This window comes from Copidosoma floridanum, unplaced genomic scaffold (genome assembly GCF_036245765.1).
Source record: "Copidosoma floridanum isolate Cflo_tuat_1 unplaced genomic scaffold, Cflo_Japanese_pri ptg000013l, whole genome shotgun sequence".
NCBI classification, from domain to species: domain Eukaryota; kingdom Metazoa; phylum Arthropoda; class Insecta; order Hymenoptera; family Encyrtidae; genus Copidosoma; species Copidosoma floridanum.
In genome coordinates, this window is record NW_028321890.1 from 35,074,630 (window position 1) to 35,096,246 (window position 21,617).

General features: G+C 36.5%; 2 protein-coding genes across 4 annotated transcripts; both read left to right on the plus strand.

Annotated features, from left to right (window-relative positions):
- Positions 1-344: 344 nt before the first annotated feature.
- On the plus strand, positions 345-4,491 carry Smg5 (Smg5 nonsense mediated mRNA decay factor). Its single transcript, XM_014362983.2, has 8 exons — positions 345-594; positions 846-1,068; positions 1,148-1,309; positions 1,386-1,654; positions 1,732-1,912; positions 1,990-3,664; positions 3,730-4,050; positions 4,145-4,491. Exons 1-8 carry the CDS (start codon positions 521-523, stop codon positions 4,210-4,212), a joined length of 2,973 nt encoding a protein of 990 aa, XP_014218469.2. The 5' UTR covers positions 345-520; the 3' UTR covers positions 4,213-4,491.
- A 333-nt stretch (positions 4,492-4,824) lies between these two features.
- Ubqn (ubiquilin) lies at positions 4,825-8,068 on the plus strand. 3 transcript variants are annotated; one of them, XM_014362959.2, is made up of 8 exons: positions 4,825-5,128; positions 5,193-5,364; positions 5,822-6,026; positions 6,126-6,414; positions 6,501-7,223; positions 7,296-7,437; positions 7,521-7,653; positions 7,726-8,068. In XM_014362959.2, exons 2-8 carry the CDS (start codon positions 5,260-5,262, stop codon positions 7,806-7,808), a joined length of 1,680 nt encoding a protein of 559 aa, XP_014218445.2. In that variant the 5' UTR covers positions 4,825-5,128; positions 5,193-5,259; the 3' UTR covers positions 7,809-8,068. The 3 variants fall into 3 exon arrangements, with proteins under 3 accessions (XP_014218445.2, XP_023245314.2, XP_014218444.2); XM_023389546.2 differs by having other exon boundaries at positions 5,196-5,364; XM_014362958.2 differs by having other exon boundaries at positions 4,825-5,364.
- The last annotated feature ends 13,549 nt before the right edge of the window (positions 8,069-21,617 follow it).

A 21,617-nucleotide genomic window follows, 5' to 3' on the forward strand; every position in this document is an offset into this window, starting at 1 on the left:
TCATCGAAATAAGTAGGTATTTTTAAATCGTTGAAATTGCCATTTGCAAAAATGAATTGAGAGAAGTGATGTTCCGAATAGCTGTGTTCCGTTGTCAAACACATACACAAGCAGAGTAGATGTCATTTTAGTGTCATTGATGATATAATAACTAGCGCCGAAAGGCTGTAGATAATTCAACAAGTGGCCAAATTGCCAACTAATATGAAGGTATCAGCTGTTGGGAAGTTCCGGAACAACGGAACAATCCAAAAATTTGGAATCTCTCTAAACAGGACACATATACACGTATATATATTTGCTCGTTGTGGCTTTTATTGTGCAGGCTTTTACGTGGGGCTCGGTTGGACGTCTCGTCTCGGTGTTTTCGTCGATGCCGTACTCTGAAAAAGTAGCAGAAAAAGTGGAGTCGAAAAACAATCGCATCTGGTGTGGTGTGGTTCGGCGAGCGAAAAAAAATATGATAAAGGATAGATGATAGTTGGAAGTTGCAAAATAACTATAAAATGATTGAAGCAAGATGAAAAAGATTTATAATATCGGTGCGGACATCAGGTCAGGCGATGGCCTCGAGACTACCAGACGCTTGTACAGGTTTGTTTCGCATTCCTAAGTACTTATTTTCCTACTTTATTTTTTTTTTTCCTCATTGTTATGATATTTTTAAAAGGCCCTTTGTGACTATAAATTTAAACCCTAAAACTTTTGTACGTTTTACCTTGATGTCACTGAGAGATCAACAGACTTAACCTTAACAGATATCTTATGAATTTTCTGTTTCATTGTTGCAAAATAAAATTGTTTTTCTGCGTGTAAGTAAGATTTCATTGTCATTTTTGTTACAGAAATATAACTGAGATTGCCAAAAAGTTGGAAGAACAGAAAAGTAGAGCATTGACTGTTATTGATGTTTTTACACCATCCGGGGAAGCTTTGAGATCCAAATTGAGAGATTATTGCGAAAGATTAATAATCGATGATCCTGTCAACCATGTCCAAAAAACAGAAGAGCTTCTTTGGAGAAGAGGTTTTTATGACATTGTGTCGATCGCGAAAAAATTGCGCAAAGTTTGTTGATCCGTTTTTTGTTGAATATAACATTTGATTTAAAATGGATAGAAATTCATTTATTTTTTAATAATAACAGGAAAATGTATGGAATGAAACGGAGAAAGCCTTTTTATCAGCACATCTTTCGGTTGGAGTGGGATTTTACCATCATTTGATTTTGCGCTTGCAGTTAGAATTTGAATTGGAATTGACAAGCATCATAGATTTCGCATACCCTAGTAAAAAAGGGTTAATTCAAGTAAATCGCTGTCTTATATTACACTTATACTTAATTTATAAAGTTGAAGTAAATTTATCAAAAGTGATTGTTGTAGATGGAAAAAAGTCTGAGTTCCAAAAAGGTACACTCTACTGATGCAAAAAAATGCGTCTCTCATTTCATTCACAGGAGTTTGATTTGTCTTGGAGACTTGGCACGTTACAGATTGGATCTTGATCCTAGTTGGGACCCTCAGATAGCAACGAGATATTATAAAATGGCAATTGTTCTCGACACGAAATATGGAATGCCACACAATCAGTTGGGTACTGTTGCTAGTAATAAAAATTACGGCCTTGATGCTGTATACTATTACATGAGAAGGTAATTAATTTTTGCTGTAAATTATATAAATGTTGTGAAAAAATAAAAGTCAAACTTAATTTTAAACGTACTTGTAGTCTTTTATGTGCTGAACCATTTGAGTTAGCAGAAGGTAATTTAAAAAGGACAATTCTAGTTCATTCTTTAAATGGCAAAGAAAAATGTTCAACACACTCTTGTGTAGCAAGGTTACTGTTATTGCTGCAGTTGTGGGATAATAGTTCAATAAATATTGATAAGATAAATGAGGAATCACAGGCAAGTTATTTTATTTTGAAATTCAATTCAATAAACATACAAGTTTAATATTTTCTTAATTTTGTTTACTCCTTTAGATACTCTTACGCGATATAGAAAACTGTTTGAATGTCGAGAAATGCAAAAATACTAATCATGAAGCTGCAGAAAATGAGGACAGTATTGAGAAATACTTATCACATTATAAAGTTGAAGAAACTAACTATTTAAATGACGATATGATGTTCAAAGTGATTGTCATTTGTTTAATGAAAATATTTAAATTACAACAAAAGACTCCGACTGAAGTTCATGGAGTTATTGCTTTGCTTTTAGCAGTATTTTCCCAATTATTGCAGTTTGTTACAATAAGATTACAAGAATCTCTTTTAGACATGTCCATTGCAGAAGTTGAATGCAATGGAACAGATAATGCCAAAGAAATCATTGAAAATGAAAATACTATTGAAAATACCGAAAAAACTGATAACGAAAAGAGTATAGAATTCAAAAACTCACTTGATTGTGATCCTAAGACTCCTAAAGAAAATAATGGAAAATTCGAAGTAAATGGCAACTACAAAAAGAAGAAATCAAAGAATCTTCTGACAAAACTGCGAAGACCGCGAATTCGCAGGAACAGTTCGGATTCTGATGCTAGTGATGGCGAAGGAATGGCGGCTGGATCATCTAGTGAAGATTTGAATTCCGACATCACGGAAAATGAAGAAGATGCTATTAGTGACGATAATGCTTTATCCGAAGACGAGGTGATGTCTGAAGATGTTTCAGAAGATGAGGCGTCTTTAAATAAGAAAGACATCAAAGACGAGGATAATATCAATGAAAAAGCTGTCATAGAGGAAAAGTTTGTTCAAGAAAATGAAAACGAAAATGATAAAGATGTTGAAAACAAATGTGGAATTAACGGATCAAATTTGGAAAATTCTAACAATGTAACGAACTTTAATAATTCCTATGACGAAAATAACACTGTGGCAAACAAAACACTTGCATGTGTTGCGCAAAAAGAAAAACAAAAGTTGGATCTCATTAAAGTTTTACAAGTTTTAGCTGAAGAAAAAATGTTAGTATCCATCAAAGTTTGTTGTGACTGGTTGCAAGGGAATCAAAATATTATAAAAACTTGTGCTAGAGGCTCGAAGTCCTTATTGGAACGATTAATTACGCTGTTTAATTTAATAAACCTCGATAGTCAGGAGCTTTTGAACAAATGGGACCAAGACTTGGAGATATTCTCGTGTATGGAGAAAGTTAAGGAAGTAGCTGATATAACTCCTTTACCGGAAGACATTGATTTGAGAGGTCTTAAATTTTTTGAAGACGCTCACAAAGGTATCGACTGGGATGTAGTGAGAAGGAAAAAAATTACAAATACCGAAGAAACATTGTTAAGAGCTCTAAAAATAGTCAAGTTTGGTCATTATTTAAGCTCGATTCAAGAATCAGGAATTATTTTTGACAGTAATAAGGGTTTATTTATTGAATCTAAACTGGACACTCCAAAAGCTAAGGAAAATCAAAGTGATGCCAAGAATTTGGAATTAGAATTGGATCATTCCAAGGGAAAAATGATGAGGCACATGGGTAAATTATGGCTTAAAGCAGAAGTTCACGCTTTAGAAAATCGCTTGTATCACAGATTGATGTCGCCATACTTGGTTCCTGATCATGAAGCTTTTTCAAGATTTATGCCCGTTATAAAGCATTTGGTTTACGCTAAAAAGTTTATTGTTGTCGTTCCATCAATTGGTAAGCAATTTACTTGAATATTTTATTTTATTAGCCTCGAAAAAAAATAGAAAGATTTTTTTTAGTGATTTCTGCACTGGATGAAATGAAAAGAATGAGCAGTCATGCCAGAGAAGCAACCAGGTGGCTAGAAACTCAATTGCAACGTGGATCACGATTTTTAAGAGCGCAAAGACCTCACGAAAAATTGCCATTACCATTCATCAAAGGCCCTAAGCCTAAAGACAAAGAAGCTTGGCTTTACTTTCACATAGTTGAGTGTTGTCATTACCTCACTCAACAGAGCCAAAGTGGCGGCACTGAAATTCCAGTTGTTACATTACTAACAGGAATTGACGACAAAAAGACGTTTACTTTCAGTCCAGATGCTCTAGCTAAAAGTGCTGGTATGGAAAAAAAGATTATCAAATGAAGGATAAGATATTTTTAATACACGTCGTATTCCGTACAAACATACCATACATTAATATTAATTTACAGGTGTGAATTTCGAACACATTGGTGCTTTTCATGCCAAATGGAAACTATCTATCAAAAGCCATGGTTGAAGGAAAAAGAACATACAAAAGTACTGATATCCGAAGTTCCGTCGAGTTAACAAATTAAAAAAAAAAAAAAAAAAAACTCGATTAGAAGCTACACCACAAAGTCAAGATAGGCTTAATCTGGTGACCAAGGGGTTGGAAACCCTGGAAGATAAATAATTCGCTCCAAAGTACGCATGCATTTTTGCGTTTAACAGCCAAAACTATTTGCATCTAATTAGTGGTTTAAAAAAAAATTAATTTTGTTTAATTGATTAATAAAGTTTTTGGGTTTTTATCAAATGGTCTGACGTTGTATCTACGCATTTATATCCATAAGAAAATAATGTTGATCAATAAATCAACGAAAAGGTATGACGAAATCATTAAACTAATGGACTTGGACGAGTCACTTATCAACTGGTGGTAGAAAAGTTGTTAATATTTTATAGGCTTCTTTACCTACTAACTAAAAGTACCAAAAATAAAACTTATTGGAAAACAGGTAAATTATTAACATTATCGGGGTGGAAAAGAATGAAAAAATTGAATACTGCCAGTCGGTGTGAAACACGTAAGTGTTATGTGTCATTTAGAGAGTGAAGAGGAGGGGATAGACGCTGCTGCAGCGCACACGAGTGGCGGGCGTGTGCGCCCATCTGTATCTCTGTGTTCATTTTAACTTCCTTGTAACCGTGCAACGTAGAGGTATGAATGTATAGTGTATAATCGTATACGTTTGTATATAGAGTTAGTCCGGTCCGGGCTTGGAAGAATCGAGACATTGAGACAGTGGTGTGTACGGTCTACATTAGGTGGCCCGTCTGTCTGTCTGTATAACCTCGACGACGACGTGGTCGTCGTTGCAAGCTGCAACAACTGCGGCGATCGAGAGCCGCAGTCAGGGGCGCCTCTGCGTTATTTCCGCGAATAGGAATAGGTAATAAAGTACCGTGTCGCGAAAATAAGGAAGAGAATTAAGCGAGTCATCATCGAACGTATAGAAGTTAGTTGCAGCAGCAGCCCAGTAGCCGTTGCCTCGTCGCCGCCACCGCTACCACCGCGATCAAGATGGCAGAGGCCCAAGAGGAGAGCCGCAAGAAAATCACCATCACCATAAAAACGCCCAAGGATAAGCAGACTGTTGAGATCGAGGAGGATGCCTCCATTAAGGACGTAAGTCTGGCTCTCGATCACGTTTATACATACCCTAGCGCGCGTGTTTACTACCTGACGTACTTAATTAGAAACATGCTCCCCCTCGAGCCACACATATCAGCCTCATTCCGGGCTTTTTCCTGATGTGCTGCATACATTAGCATCATTTTTTTTCATTGCGTATGTTGTTTCGTTTTTTTTTTACACTTGGTATCCCCGTCACCACGCTCTATCGTTCTCGTCCCCGATGCTCTCCACTGCTGCTTAGCCAACATTGCGCGCATTTGTGTCACCCGTTCATACATGCTTGTATGCTTATTGTTCATTATTAACTTACAATGTATTTACATGTGTATGCAGATAATAAGCTTACCTTTCTTGTGGCTTTTTTAAAAATTTTAAATACTTGTATTGGTCAATTAATAGCTTAATTCTGCTTCGTTGCCCACTTACTTATCATCTCCATCACTTTCAGTTCAAAGAAGTGGTTGCCAAGAAGTTTGATACACAGCCGGAACAGGTGTGTTTGATATTTGCTGGAAAAATTATGAAGGATCATGAGAACCTGACAAATCACAATCTCAAAGACGGTCTGACAGTGCATTTGGTGATTAAGACGCCGAGGAATGCAGCAACTCCAAATAATCAAGACAGCACGCCTCAGAGATCCACTCCAGCAGGTATGCAAGCTTTTGAATCACCACTTACTTATCTCTTGTTTGTTCAACTCAATTTGATTGACTTTTGTAATGACATTGATGTATCAACCGTTTGAGCAGCTGATATACATGCATCGCCGTTTGGACTTGGTAGCTTGGGTGGATTGCCAGGCTTGGAAAATCTTGGATTGGGCTCTGGAAATTTCGCGGAAATTCAGCAGAGGATGCAAAGGGAATTATTTACAAATCGCGACGCTCTGAGACAAGTTTTCGACAATCCTTTGGTGCAGAGTTTAATGAGTGATACTGAAAGTATGCGAAGTTTATTCCTGGCAAACCCTCAAATGCAAGAGTTGATGCAACGCAATCCAGAAATTAGTCACATGTTAAATAATCCAGATCTTCTTAGGTAAATCTGATTTCAAACGAAATCGTTATTGTTTGATTTGAGCTCATGAGAAATTCAAATGTTGATTTATTGCTTGACGTTTACAGGCAAACTATGGAATTAGCTCGGAATCCATCAATGTTGCAAGAGTTAATGCGTTCACATGATCGGGCACTATCTAATCTGGAGAGCATTCCAGGAGGTTACAGTGCACTCAGGCGCATGTACAGAGACATTCAAGAGCCAATGTTAGCTGCAGCGGCTAATGATAGAAACCCTTTTGCTGCCTTAGTAGAAAATAATGACAATGCTGCAGAAGCCCCGAATCCACAGCAAGGTCAAGAAAACAGAGATCCTCTACCGAATCCCTGGAATTCAGGGCAAACTGATCCATCATCCACGGGAACGACCGGTACAGGCACAGATGCAGACGGAGGTACAAACACAGGTACAACTGGAACGGGCACTACTGGCGCAGGCATTGGTAGAGGACTCATGGATACACCAGGAATGCAGAGTCTTGTTTCCCAGATGATGGAAAATCCAACACTCATGCGTAACATGCTAAACGCTCCATACACACGTACCGTTCTGGAAACCATGGCCTCAGATCCAGCAATGGCCAACAGAATAATATCCGCAAATCCATTTTTAAGGAACAATCCACAGATGCAACAGCAAATGACAGCCATGATGCCTAGACTTATTGAACAGATGCAAAATCCTCAAATGCAAAATATTATCACCAACCCCGACGCCATGTCAGCCTTAATGCAAATTCAGCAAGGTATGGAGCAACTCCGGAACGTTGCACCGGAACTTGTTGGAAAGTAAGTGAACCCTACTAATCATGACGACCACTGAGTAATTTTAATTAATTTTATCTACTTATCTATTTATAGCCTAGGTTTGACTGTTCCTCCTAGTCCTGTAAGTACACCAAACGCAACTACCACCACAAATTCCAGTTCACCAGCTGGGCAGCAAACGCCTACTGAATCGTCAAATCAAAATGATGTGTTCTCTCAGTTTATGACGCGAATGGTAAATTGATTAGTTGATCACAAATGTACCTACAATAATTTCAATTTAAGATAAAATATTACAAGTGAACGTTTGTACTTTAGCTTTCGGCTATGGCTTTAAATCAAGGAGTAGAAGGAGTTGATGGTCAACTTCCTCCACCTGAAGAACGATACAGAGCGCAATTGGAACAGTTAACAGCAATGGGGTTTGTTAATAGGGATGCAAATTTACAAGGTAAACAATAATACTATTGATTAGAGATGATTTATCGTTCTTACCATCTTACGATATTTTATTTATTTTCAGCATTGATTGCCACCTTTGGAGATATCAACGCAGCTGTTGAAAGATTACTGGCTAATGGACAGGCAGCGTTGTTTAATTTCTAACTTCCCAATCAAAAATTAAACATTCATACTTTAATTTTATAAATAGATCGACTTCAATTATCAACTAAAACAATTGTTTTATTGAATCGACTTAAATTAACAGGAGAAATTTAATTCCTTAGAAGTAAAATTTTTCATTCTTTTGACAATTAGATCTTTGCAAATTAAAACTAAATTTTGTATACATATGCTTTTAACAGTTGAATGTTATGCCTTGCAATGAAACGAGTAAACTAATATGACGATGTGTTATGGAAAAATTTTCGTATTTCAGATTTTTATTTTATCAACACCATCGTCGACTATGGACGAGGCTTAATAAGTATTCGTTCATAAATACGCAAGAAACTAAGAGCATACAATAGCTAACTTTGTTTTCATTTGATGAAAATCTAATTGTAAAATTTATTGTACAATTAAAAATTAAATATAAATTAAAGTAGATACAAGTAAACGATAGCATTTTAATATCTAATTAAAGTCGATTTAATTGAAATCGTAAAAATCAGTTGATTATTTAAAACCTCGTAAAAAGGTTTCGATAAGCTAAGTACCAACTAACATCTTGGTATTCCATTTATACACAATGATTTTCCTTTATTTTCCCACTGCATCAAGCAAGATGACAGACACTTGAAGTAGCTTTTAACTGTCAAAATTTGAAGAAAAAAAATTTATTCCGACTGTCATTGACAGAGTATGCGCTACCTCTGTTCATTTAATATGCATTTTTTTCTACTTATTCCGATGCAAGTTGTTCAAGCTTTTCTATCTATCATTTGATGTGCTGTATTTAATTAGCCTTGCTGTTATATTATTCGATGTGTTTATTTCCTTACCACAATTATTATAAAATTGTACAAGATTGAAAAAATACAATGATAATTTTTTAAAACAATTTCACTCGCGGATACTTTAAGCATTAGGCACAAAACTTTGATCATTCGAAATTAAACTTAAATGAATATTCTTCTCGGATTACGAAATGTTAAAATAATAAATTAAATCTCTGTAATCTTTAAGTGATGAATTTAAAAAAGAAACAGGTAGAATTTTTGATTTTTAATTTGATGTTATGAAAAAAAAAAAAAAAAGAAAAAAAGAAAAAAATGACGTGAATTCGTAACACATGATTGAGATATTTAGAAAGATGTACAAGAATGGTTGTATAAGAATAATAAAAAAGTAAGAAATAAAAGCATCCTAAACATGCAATAAAAGAGATTTTACAGTTCGAGCTAATCGTAGCGAATGTAATATTTTGTTTACCAGTTTTGTAATTGTAATTATAAGGTATCTACGACTAAAATGCCTGTACTGCAAATAATCGATCAATGAATTGGCGAAAATAATAACATTCGTATATGCTTCACTCCAAAAAAAAAAGAAAAAAAGAAAATAAAAAGAAATAGGTTTGTTTTCACAAACAAGCTTTAGGAAAAAAATAAAATGCCGTTGTTAATTATGAAAAAGTGGAAATTTTTTATTTAAAAGAAAAAAAAGAAAAACAACATGAAGGTTTCAAAGTTACCGAGAAAAAATTTTTAGATTTGTAGTATTACGGTTGAATGTATACATATGTTTGTGGGGTTCGGATACACTTTCCCGTGCATGTAATGTGTAACAGAGAATAATAATGAACAAAAAAAATTAGTGTTGCACATTTTAAAGTGTGACATGACAAAAAAATTTAACTGTGAATTTTAGAGGATGATAATGTGGAATACAAAATAATAATAATAATAAAAAAAAATACATACATAATAAAAAATTAAAAAGTTGTAAATTATCTTTATTAAAATAATGGTGTAATGATTGAAATAGTTTTAATTTTTCGTCTCACGATTCTCAATATTACTATTAATATTGTGTAACGAAATAAAGTAAAATTATTATTCTAATGCTTCCCCTATCTTATTTACCCCAGAGAGTTAACCAAATTTCCTCATACTGAGATTAGTGTAATTGTTTATCAATCACTTTGTTTGATACTTGACAATTGTTAAATTTGAAAATACATGCAGGTCTAATGTAAAAAATAATAATAAGTAATCTATAGCACAAATGAAATGGCGCGCAAGTAGAAAGAGAGAGCTGCGAATAGAGAGAGTGCACTCAGTGCACTACTGTGCAGTGATCTCAGGAGAGGGGTGGACTGGTGGAGAGAGAGAACAGCCCACCACACTAGCACAGTAGGAGTAGAAACACGTTCGGAGTTCGGAGTTCGGAGTCGCGCGCGTAGCTTGGAGAGGAGCTCATCAGTTCGATCAACGTTCGTGAGTCGCGAGCTGTGCCCCTTATTCGTGTAAATTTAAGTTTTTTATCGAGCCTAGCTAAAGCCGTTTCGTAGGTGTATTTGTAGTGTGCCGTTTTTTTTTTTTTTTTTTTTTTTTTTCATGCTGTTACCAACAAAAGTAGTCATCGTACGTACTTATATACTTCTTGTATACCTACATACTTACATATGAGCGTTGTGCGAAAAAAGTGACCAAGTGGTGATGATCATTTATTAACATAATATAATAATAAATGTACAGTGCGAGAGTGCAAGGAAAAATTTTTTTTTTCAATTAAGAGCAGCAACAGTTTAGTGTGTATGGTGTACTTATTTTTGCTCCGGAATGTGGCCGGTCGCCGGTCGCTCGCGACTCTGGAGCGAGCAGGTATAAATATATATATATATCTTAACGGCTCCTACCTTATACATACACATATACCTGCATCTCTCGTTCTCTTGTTTTTTCTCTCCCTTTTCCTCTTCCTCTTCTTCATCCATTCGCGCACTGTATTATAATCGTTCTGACGCTGCATCAGACTTTTTTGAAAATTCTTTCATGTGTATACATCTTGGAAAATCTCAGCATAAATATGTAGTTCTTACTCCCATCATCGTCATCTAATACATATATTTATTTATTTATTTATGCGCTCGATCTCGTGATTCGAGAGAGCGGAGAGTCAGACCTACAAGTAAGTTTAAGTAACGGAATGTGTCGAGGAATGCCATGCGAGAGATGCTGCGTAAAAAGGGTCCCCCACTCACCCTCTTTCTCTCTTTATCGCGAGGAATTGGCGCGTCTAGGTACATCAGGTATATATTTATAAGTATGGGCTATAGACGGAAAAAGTGCAAGCGCATTCTCTCTTTTGAAGATCCGTTACAAAAGTCATTATGTGGATACTTTTCTTTTCCTTCTCCCCAAATCCCACGACGCCGCTTAAATTTACAAGCTACGGCGGCGCTTCTGACTAGTGATATCTATCCCTTGCCAAATAAAGGGAATATACCTACTTATTTGATGCTTTGCTTTGAAATTTTCGAATCGGTTTTAGCTCACGCAAATTTAACAACTTTCGCGTAACCATTTCAAAATTATACTGTTATTATCGTCTTGTCAAATGATTCATACTGAAATTGAGTCATTCGAGAATTTGAATTCACGACGAATCTTCCCACACATGCCACGTCGTCAAATGTAGATTCCGTGTGATTCTTCGAAGTGTTTTTTTGACTTATTGAGCTTAGATTCGTAAAATGAAAATTTAAGTAACACTAAACTCGATATGTCACGCACAGTTTTGGTCCTATAGAATTAATGTAACACCATATACCATATAGGTAGTTTATTGAAGAGAAAAAAAAGGGCATTCAAATTTGTATACGTAAAAACGATAACGAACAATGATGGCATTTTGGCATAAGAAATTGAATTTTTATTTACACGGCACAGAGAGAGCAAAGGCAGGATGAACACATGTACAAAATAATGTGAGCCCCGCGTATACTTATAGTAAAAGTACATTACAAAACAACCTCACCGTGGCCGTTGGCTTCTTCTCCCCAAGGTCGAGTTCCTAGCCAAAGCGTATAGTAGGTATTATAGGGTATAGGTGTGCGTGTTCGCCTTAATTTTACGCGCGCGCGCCTCCAACTCTCTCTCTCTCGAGAGAGAGAGGAGCAACATAACATCACACAGAACCAGCCGCAAAGAGAGAGGAAATAAAAGGTTGCCGCTCGCGAGCGATTCCTCCTCGGATGCCTGAACCCGGTGATAATGACGATTTTTTGCTCCTGCATGAAAAACAATCGCGTCAGAAGTACAAATGGAATTTCCGACATTTTTCATCGGTTTTTGGCCCTTTTGACCATACAATACGCGAATCAGATCGGCTTGTACATATAACATGTAAGGTAAAACGGCACGTCTCGAATAAAGCGAGCCAGTTTTCCTGCAACGATTGTACGTATAGGTATGAAACTAGTAATAGAGAGAGGGCAAAAGTTCTCCAGTCGCGCGTGCTGTACACAACTGCAACCACATAACATAGGAATAATCGACGTGTTCGGTTGTAAATATATAGCACGTGTCTCCTTTTGCAGAAATGCAGGGTGTGTCCCATGCTTTCTTATATATACTCTGATATACACCTACTTATGCGTCTCCGGCATCTCTTTCTCTCGAGTATCGGTCTACCCTTTTCTCATCCCCGAGACCCTTACTCACGTGTTATGTATAGGTATCTCCTTACCACACGGTGAACGCGCAGAACTTGATTTCTTCCTCGAAATTAATCCGATATCCAACTCGCCGATTTTTCCACCGAGTTCTTTCATCTGCAACTATATCTACCCCCCTCCCTTACAGTATAATTAAACTCCCTTCGTCTCCATCTGCCGATCGCAGTGTAACATATATATAAGAATACTAACTTGAAGATCGATTCATGCCTACTTTAGTTTTTTTAATTCACAAAAGATCGTTTGCATCTTGTACTTAAAGTAAACAGGTACAGTACATGCAGTTTTTGAGAATTGAACCATCAGCCGAATACATATATATATTATTGTGTTTAAATGCAAACGGGCAGGATACAAACATAAGGTGTTTCTTAGAAAAATAGGACGTCCAGCTATGCGGAAGAAGAAAATATTATCTACTCGGTTGTACTATTTATATTTTTTCACGTCAGCCGAAATTAGCGATTTCTCGTTTCGCGTGTACACGTAACGACTTCCGTTGATGCTCGGCTTCAAAAAGAAAAAAAAAAAAAAAAAAAAAAAAAAACACAACCCAGTGGGAACGTATATTTCCGTCAGTTACAAAGTATTTCTTAAATCGTCATTTAGAGCCTGCTTTTCGAGAGGTGTGTGCATTGCACTTTGAATGCCGTGAAGAAGGAATGCAGCGTGTCCGTTTGAGTTCGACGGAAGAGCAAAGAGAAAGATACATATATACATGTGTATATGCATCCCTTTGACCGTACACCTTACACCGGAGCCTTGCGCGACACTTTTTCATTTTGTTCCTCCGAAGAAAGAGAAAAGAGAGGGCTGTCCAGCAAGTGATGGAAAAAAAAAAAGAAAAAAGAGAGAAAGAGAACCAAGTATAGAACTGGCTGACTGAGTGTATTTGGTACGCGTCCCCCCCGAATTCAAATACATACACGAGACTAAGTACATACATGTAAGGTAGGAGTTCTGTTATGTAACTTTCCCTTCTTGTTCGTGTTGTACTTATCCAAGCCACGATCTCCATTCCTAATATTTTTCCGAACGATTTTTTCATCTTACGCTCTCTCTATTGCGTGTATATATATATATATATATATATATATATATATATATATATATATTACATACGCTGCAGCTACAGGTATCTGATAGGAATTTGAATTTGAAGAAAAAAATGTATGCATCGATTTAATTAAAAAACCCCTTGGAAATCTTTTTATTTTTATTCCATGTGAGGATATCGATAAATCTGAGACTTGTTGTTACGTGTACGTATAGATAATGTGACTTTTTTTTTTTTTTTTTTTTTTTTTTATATTCCACTACTCGTGTCTCAATGTTGGATTATACAATATTTCGAAAAATATGTACCTACACATTCGAGTGCCCAATTCTCGTGAAACTAGCACATGCCTACATCGTTATTGTCGTTGCTATGGTGAATAATCGAAACGTAAGGGCGCTACATACAAAATATATTCTAATCGATAATCTGCCAAGTAGGTGCTCGGGTTGTAATCTAGAGCACACCCACACACACACGTTCACAATATATAGATATATTAGGATGAATACAGAGGATAGTCCTGCAGGTGATGGGAGTTACGAAAAAAATTATATAAGTTTTGATAAATATAACAATGTTCCTTACACACGAATTTTAATTAGCATTGATTGACGAAACGTCTCCGTATATTATATTGCACGTTTGATCATTATTCGTATAGCTACAATACTTAGCATTTACTGTGTGGATGAAATAAAAGTAAAGAGAAAAAATATTTTTGGACGGTCAAAAAATATACATATACGCTTGTTATGTAGATATACATACCGCAGTTATCCCAATCACAAGGAGTTATATATATTATTATCTTTGATACACGTAAGTCACCTTACCAATAGAATTTCGGTATAATTAAAGAGCTCGTAAATTTTTCATGCCACAAAATATATTATACCCTACATTATTTCAATAGTTTCATTCAGTAAAACTTAAAATACCGATAAATACATTACACACAAGCCTCACACCATCCGATATCATTCTCTGATTTTCATGTGATGAATGCGTGTGTGCGTGCTGGTACACACAAGTTAGATAACGTTGATGGTGTTGATGCTATACTTACATGTCAGTTGGCACGTTGGCAGCTGTTACAACAAATCAACAAATATTTAGGTAAGTATACGGTTTCTGCCATCTCACCTTATTTATTGGCTTGCAAGTTATACATAACGATATAACAGCCATTTGTATAGGTACTTTAACTGTTGTCCGAGGTAAGGACAACCAACGATCTTGCCTGACGTCTGATGCTTGATGGCAATATAACCGACACCTCTCTCTCTCTCTCTCTTGCTACACTGCGGGTATAAATGGGGTGAATGGGGTGAATTCTATTCAACGCCGTAAAAGGAGAGTTATATTCGTATTACCGGTCCATAACTTCTCCTTTAGTGTTCATATGTACCTTTTTCACATCTTTTCGAAATCAACTTCTTTTCGTTTGTTTTCTGATAAGTAGATAACATCATATCATCGCCCTCCATTGTGTGTAATGTATTTCCCGAGTTTTGTTGATTCTTTAGTTGTACTTATACCTACAATTGATTGTATAGGTTAAAAAAAAACTTTGGATCGGTTAGAAAAAAAAAAAAAAAAAAAAAAAAACATGTAGCTATAGAGCGATCTATGACGACTAATTTGACAGGAGACTTTTGTGCAAGTGCATACATTTTTCTTTTTTTTTTTTCGCGAAATCGATGAAATAGCGGGTACACCACAAAACAACCTTTTTTTTGTTATAAAATACGTTTGTTCGAGGAATTCCCAAACGATTAACGTGCAGGTATACATGAGGTACTTATGTTAGAATTCGATAAATGTTTACGGAGAGTCGAGTCGAGAGTGATGGGTATAGGTATATAGGGACGATGAATGTAGGTGCATGTGGGAGAGAGGAAGAATAACGAAAGGGAACGAATGAAGGATGTGCGGAAGGTAAGGGAAAGGAAGCAGAGAAGACGAGACGAGGAGAAGGAGGAGGTGAAAAAACGGCTACAGGTTTAGTCGCCCCATGTATATAGTTGTACTTTTATATGTATATATGTATACCCCTCGCAAGCAATCGACTCTCTATATGTATCTCTGTACGTATGGAGGTAATACGAGAGTACATGTGCATAAAATACATATAGGTACTCTGTGATGGTGTCTTTTCCCCTTTCGTTCGCGTATATGTACTTATATGTATATATGTATATATATGAGTACGCGCGCGGGAAAATCAGAAATCGTTGACCTTGCGCGAACGCTCTACCTCTATATATATAGGTGATGCGGCTGAGAGATCGAGGAAGAAAAGAAGAACAAGAAAGAGGATGAGGAGGAAGAAGGAGGAGGCGTATACAGAACGCGGCAACATCGCGCCGGCCGCGCGTTCCTTACTGTAAATGTATATGTATATACATATATTTATAAAAGAAGACTATATATATAAGGTTATATTATAGTGCCGCTGCTGACGCTTTCAGCGCCCATATATACCCGCGTGTGTATATATATATAGTATCTATCCATCCATCTATCTATCCATCTGATCTTCCTATCTCTGCTGCTGTTGCTGCAGCTCAAGGCGTTTCCGGTGCACAGTTTTTCCACGCGTGCGTGAGCTACATATATATATACCTACCTAGGTGTTGGATTCTTTTTATACTACAACAACAACAATCTTCATTTTTCTTCATTTAAGTATATATCTACAACTACCATCTTCATCATTACGTTTTTTCGACATTTTTTGTGTTTCTTTCGTATCCAGGGCTAGTTGGGGGTTTCATTGTTGACAAATTTTCGATTGGCAATTAATTTTGTATCCAAATGATGGTCAGTTCATGTTTTTTTTACATATTTTCAAACGTCCAAAAAAAAAAAAAAAAAAAAAAACATGATAGAGAAAGAATTTAAATTGGAAAAAAAGGTTTCCGCTGTGTATATAGCCTGGCACACACCCCCTTGACTTGAAAAAACCCATAGGTATGTGTATCAATTGTGGCGAGTCATTGTCTTCAGTTTAATGTATCACACTTGTACCATCACTGACCCTCTCGTTACTTGAACGAAAAAAGATATGCGTCAAGAAGAGGGTGGGGGGTGTATAGGTGTCACAAAAAAAAAAATTTAAAGCTTTGTGTTTTTTTCGATAAAATGATGATCCTATAGTGTTTTGGAATTTTAACTCTCTGGTATAGGCCGACAGGTTGAAAGTTCCTTGTTTCGATTGATGGTATCCCTCGGATCTACGAATTCGAGGTGTCACCAAATCAGTGACCGTGTACGTCACACCCATAAAACCCAATGCGTATTCGAATCTGGAAAACAAGTTACGCTATAACCCCTACAGTTATCTACTTTTCAAATTATCTCCCCCCCCCTCTCTCCCTCCTACCAAACCGCAGGTTTGCACTTTTTATTTGTATACGTATAAAATTATCCAAGCACTCGGGCGCGCGATAAGTATAAGTGCCTGCAATTTGTAAGGTTTGAGTAGTACACGTCAGCAGCGACTGATCCGCGCGTACATATATGCATAAAGTAGATTCAGCGCGATACGTGTCAGACCATAGGGGACAATCGCGAGTGTTTAATCTTTGGGAAAAAGTCGGGTAGAGGGTTGCCCTAAGACATCAACAGCGGCAAACGGAAGGCTCATTATTACTGTCTGAATTCCGGCGCTCGTACGAGGTGTTTTTGCATACTAATGAAAAAATAAAATAAAATAAAATAAAATAAACGTTGGTATACACACATCCACACGTGGTAGTGTCGGTGCGTATAGAGCACCTGCCCGCTGTTTTCTTCTCGTTCACCGTTCTCCTTCTTCCTTTCTGCCTCCTCTGCTCTTTCCCATTTTTTTTTTCTTTTTTTTTTCTCTAACTTTCTTCTTTCCTCATTCCACACATCGCCGAACCATCGCGTCCATGCCACGTTTTACCCATCATCTTCTGCATTTCATGTACACCTACTTTGTACATCAGAGTGCACGTCAAAGAAGTTGGGGTAAAAAAAAAAAAAAAAAAAAAACAAAAAACAAAAATACGGTGTGTGTGTGTGTGTGTGTACGTGTAACAGGCTCAACTCGACCACGTGCCAAAATAAAAAATGTCTCGACGATATGAATGAGCAGAATGAGTAGTCGTTCGTGTCGTCGTTGCCGCTGTTGAAGCGGGCAATTTTAAAGAGAGAAGAAAAGAGCCTCTGTTGTAGAGGTGGTGGTGTACTGTTCTCTGTAGATATAAGTACATAATGTCGAAGCCATCATAATAATCAAGGCACAATCAGTTTTTAAGTAGTTGTAAATAATACGTATATTATGTATCTATATACTTTATTTTTTCAAATAACAACAACAACAACAACAACGGACTTTAGGGTATAATTCTTCGCCACTACATTTATATTGTATACTCATTCTTTCTTTTTTTTTTTTTTTTTTTCTCGACACTTTCTGCCGAACAAATTAGCCGAAGCACCATCCGACGCTACAATATGTATGGATATGTACGTATAAACGAGCATATAATTATATACGCATCGGCGTAGATCTCAATTTGGTATTCCCATTGTGATAACCGATGCGTAAGTAATATGCAACGTGTGTATATCGTACGGCACACTTCCGATTACCTATACACACCTTGTGTATATAAAAGGTGCGAGCTCGTTTGAATGATGATTATTTTGCCACTAAATATCCATACTTATTTAAATTTTCTTTTTGCGCTCCAAACTGTATACGTGCGGCCGCGCTCTCGAACATGAAAAACATACATATATACACCATTAGCGCGTAGCATGAGTTGATAAACTCTCGTAATTGTTATCTCCAAGACCGCGGCACCATACGATTGGGATTACTTTAAAGTGTGCCTGTATTATATATTTAAGCAGGTGGCGCTCGATCGAATCCACGTATGTAAAATCGATAAAAGATAACGATCACGAATGGGTGTTGATACATGTATACTTGAGAACCCGCTACATATAAGTATACTCTCGCGCGACGTGCATTAACGACATTAAGTAGAACGCGAGGGCTCTATGCTGATGGCCTACACTATATGGACATATTATATGAGTTATACGTATAGGTGTATGATATATACATATAGTATAGCGTAATCGATAAGTACAAACCGTACGAGCAAACGTAAAAACGGAGCATACCTAAATACCTTCGAGTGTACGAGCTCGAGGGAGTCTGTTGACCCCTGAAGACGCGACTCTTTTTTTTTTCCACAATAAATAGTTTACGCGAACCCCCCTAGAAAGGAAGGGTAGTAAAAAAAAAAAAAAAAAAAAAAAAAAAAACAACTGTGTGTATGTATACGTATAGAGAAACGACAAATTGTACGCGTAGACAAAAGTGCCGAGAAAGAGGAGAACAGTCGAGAGCGGAAGTGAGTACGTACTAAATCAGCACACTGTGCATTATACTGTAGCCGAGTCGCGTCTATTTTACTCCTGTGGGAGGCTACATATATACAACAATACGAATGCATCGCACGTATATATGTATAGTATAGAAAACTTTTCGCCCACTCTATAATTGGATAAACTGCGGTTATATGCGTGTATATATAGGACTTCTCTCGCGGGGAAGAAGCCTCTCTGCGCGCATCGTATACCTACGACTTTTGTGGCCAAATGAAGTATGCGATCCTGAAAATCGGCACAAGCCTTTTTTTTTTTTTTCTTTTTTTTTTAACTGCGTACACGCAAATACATCCTTTTCTTCTTCTTCTTGGGTTGGCTCTTTTTGTTCCGTGTGGGGCTTCTCTTTACACACATCATAAATACATTAGCTGTAGCATTAAAAGAAGAAGAAAAATAAGCTCCGAGGCTCGTTTATTCGCAATTTGTATCTTTGTACGCGCATTCATATAATACTTACAAACATATTAAGTAAAAGTAAACTGTGTTCATGTGCACGTTGCATATGGGAAGCTCTTTATGGCCGTGTATACCTCCACATTTAATTATATCTCGATTATTGTTATTATTATTGCGAATTCTTTTTACATAATCTTGTACCGCTCAATTAAAAAACTCGATTCGTGCATTATTCATGTGCGAATGAACGTTTAGCTTAGTAAGTATATTTAAGATAAAACACACAGTGAGTACATATTCTATGTACCTATTACATAATTATCTTCTTGTGTCGTAAAATGAACAATTGAGATAAAAATAACGATCGTAAATTAGCTAGTCTTGCAGAGATCGTATTATTATTATGATGACGTTGCATAATTATAATAGCATCATTAGTTTCGTGTAGTATAAACATAATATTATATTATACGTTGGTTTCGGTATACACTTCTCTTGCGCGTATATTATATTGTACAATGTATTGTATAAAATCGGTTTATATTACACTATACATGTATACCCGATCTCCCCTGCACACCTTGCCAAAATAATCAGCATCGTCGGCAGTTAGATTCCAGCGGTAGGGAATCGCACATCTCCACGTCATTCACACACTTGCGGCTTTTAAAATTCAATACCCAGAGAGTAAAATTTTTTTTTGTACAGGTAATAATCCCTAAAAACGAATAATTTCTCCCCTTTCATTTTCAAATTGTCGCGGTAAAGAATAAAAATCTCTCGTAACATTTTTCATCTCTATATACTATAGCAATGATGATCAAAGTAAAACTTGTTTCACACAAGAGCCTTTGATCACTTTATACAAAGCAAATTCATTATTACTTTGTCATCAGTTATAGGATTGTATATAAAGTCTGAAGGAAAGACCCATTAATTTTATCGAAAAATGTAAGATGCCGCCTCTCTTCTTTCATATACGTATACCCAAGTATTTCATGCACGCAGGAATGAGAGCTTTTGTATCCAAACATGTCTAAAATCTTTTTCTCGAAATCTTCATCGTTATATATATATAATGTTATAGAAATGTACGAGAGTAACCATAAATACAATTTGTATGTATATACATCTCTCTGTGCGTAACCATATGCACTGGGGGGCGCTTCGTGAAAAAAGCTCTTACCATGCACATCAGTCTTCTTTTTAATCTTTCTCGTGTACTCAGGCACCGTGTACTTGTATAGTTTCACCCACTCACACGCTCGAGCAAATGCACGATATATATATATATATATATATATATATATATATATATATATATATATATATACACTTACTCTTGGGAACGAAAGAAGCGGCCAGCTTTTTGACCATCACCGACGTTTGTTCTGTTCTCGCGCTCGCGCGCCTTTTTGTATCCATACTGTAAGTATCTACTTTCAGGCGAAAATGCAAGCTTCGCATCAGACGCAAAGGAGAATCGTCACTTTTCACTTAAACATTCGTCGCGCGGCTGCTCGTGATGTTTCCTCTTTTTACTCGCTGTTTTTTTACATCTTTCGTTACAACCCATGACACATCCCACCGCTCGAGACGACGAATTTTATGAAAAAAAAAAAGAAGCAACTCTTGATTTTTTATTTTACCTTCAGCCGAAATAAAGGGAAAAAGAATAATTACTTACTTGTGCTCTACGTAGACTGACGTATGTGGAGTAACAGATAACTCTCTGTCTAAAAAAGCTGTAAGTGGAAGTGTTACTCGAGTAGGCAGCGCGAGATAAAAGAGAATCGTAGGCAGCCACTAATGAAGGAAGAAAAAAAAAAAAAAAAAAAAAGATGTATATAGAATACCCATAGCATAGGTATGAATCAAGTCGGCCTACTTACCCTTACGTTATACTTGGGTTTCATGTTCCGTACGCGCGTGTACGTCCATGTGTGGTATCCATTTAGCGATAAAATCGTCGAAAAAGAGATTGCCATTGTGATCATTGTTCATACATATATAGATTATACTTTGTCTTTGTCTGTTAATTTAACTTGCCTATTCATAATCCGATATGACCCAATGTGAGAAAGGGAACGAGTATAGTTCACCGAAGATGTCGAAAATGTAACGAAAATACACGGTATATAAACGTGATTTTACTCAATTGATTTACATCGATACTAATATTTCACTGCCCTTCGTCGCGTATAAGCATGTATCCCTTATAAATGCATATACTTAGTTTACCTAATATTATATCTGCAAGCATCCTTTGGTGCTTCCTCCACGAGAAAGGTATATATATTATAAGTTTCCTGCATCAAAGTCTCATGGTCTCCTCCCACAAGTTTTGCACTGCAAGTATCCCTTTCCTGCGCTCGTGCAGATAAGCCATATGTAACGGGGG

Coding starts and splice junctions, on each gene's coding strand:
- Smg5 (XM_014362983.2), top strand. CDS start 521: ATGAAAAAGATTTATAATATCGGTGCGGACATCAGGTCAGGCGATGGC. Junction 1,655..1,731: donor GTATACTATTACATGAGAAG/GTAATTAATTTT, acceptor ACGTACTTGTAG/TCTTTTATGTGCTGAACCAT. Junction 3,665..3,729: donor TGTTGTCGTTCCATCAATTG/GTAAGCAATTTA, acceptor GATTTTTTTTAG/TGATTTCTGCACTGGATGAA.
- Ubqn (XM_014362958.2), top strand. CDS start 5,260: ATGGCAGAGGCCCAAGAGGAGAGCCGCAAGAAAATCACCATCACCATA. Junction 5,365..5,821: donor AGGATGCCTCCATTAAGGAC/GTAAGTCTGGCT, acceptor CATCACTTTCAG/TTCAAAGAAGTGGTTGCCAA. Junction 6,415..6,500: donor AATAATCCAGATCTTCTTAG/GTAAATCTGATT, acceptor TGACGTTTACAG/GCAAACTATGGAATTAGCTC.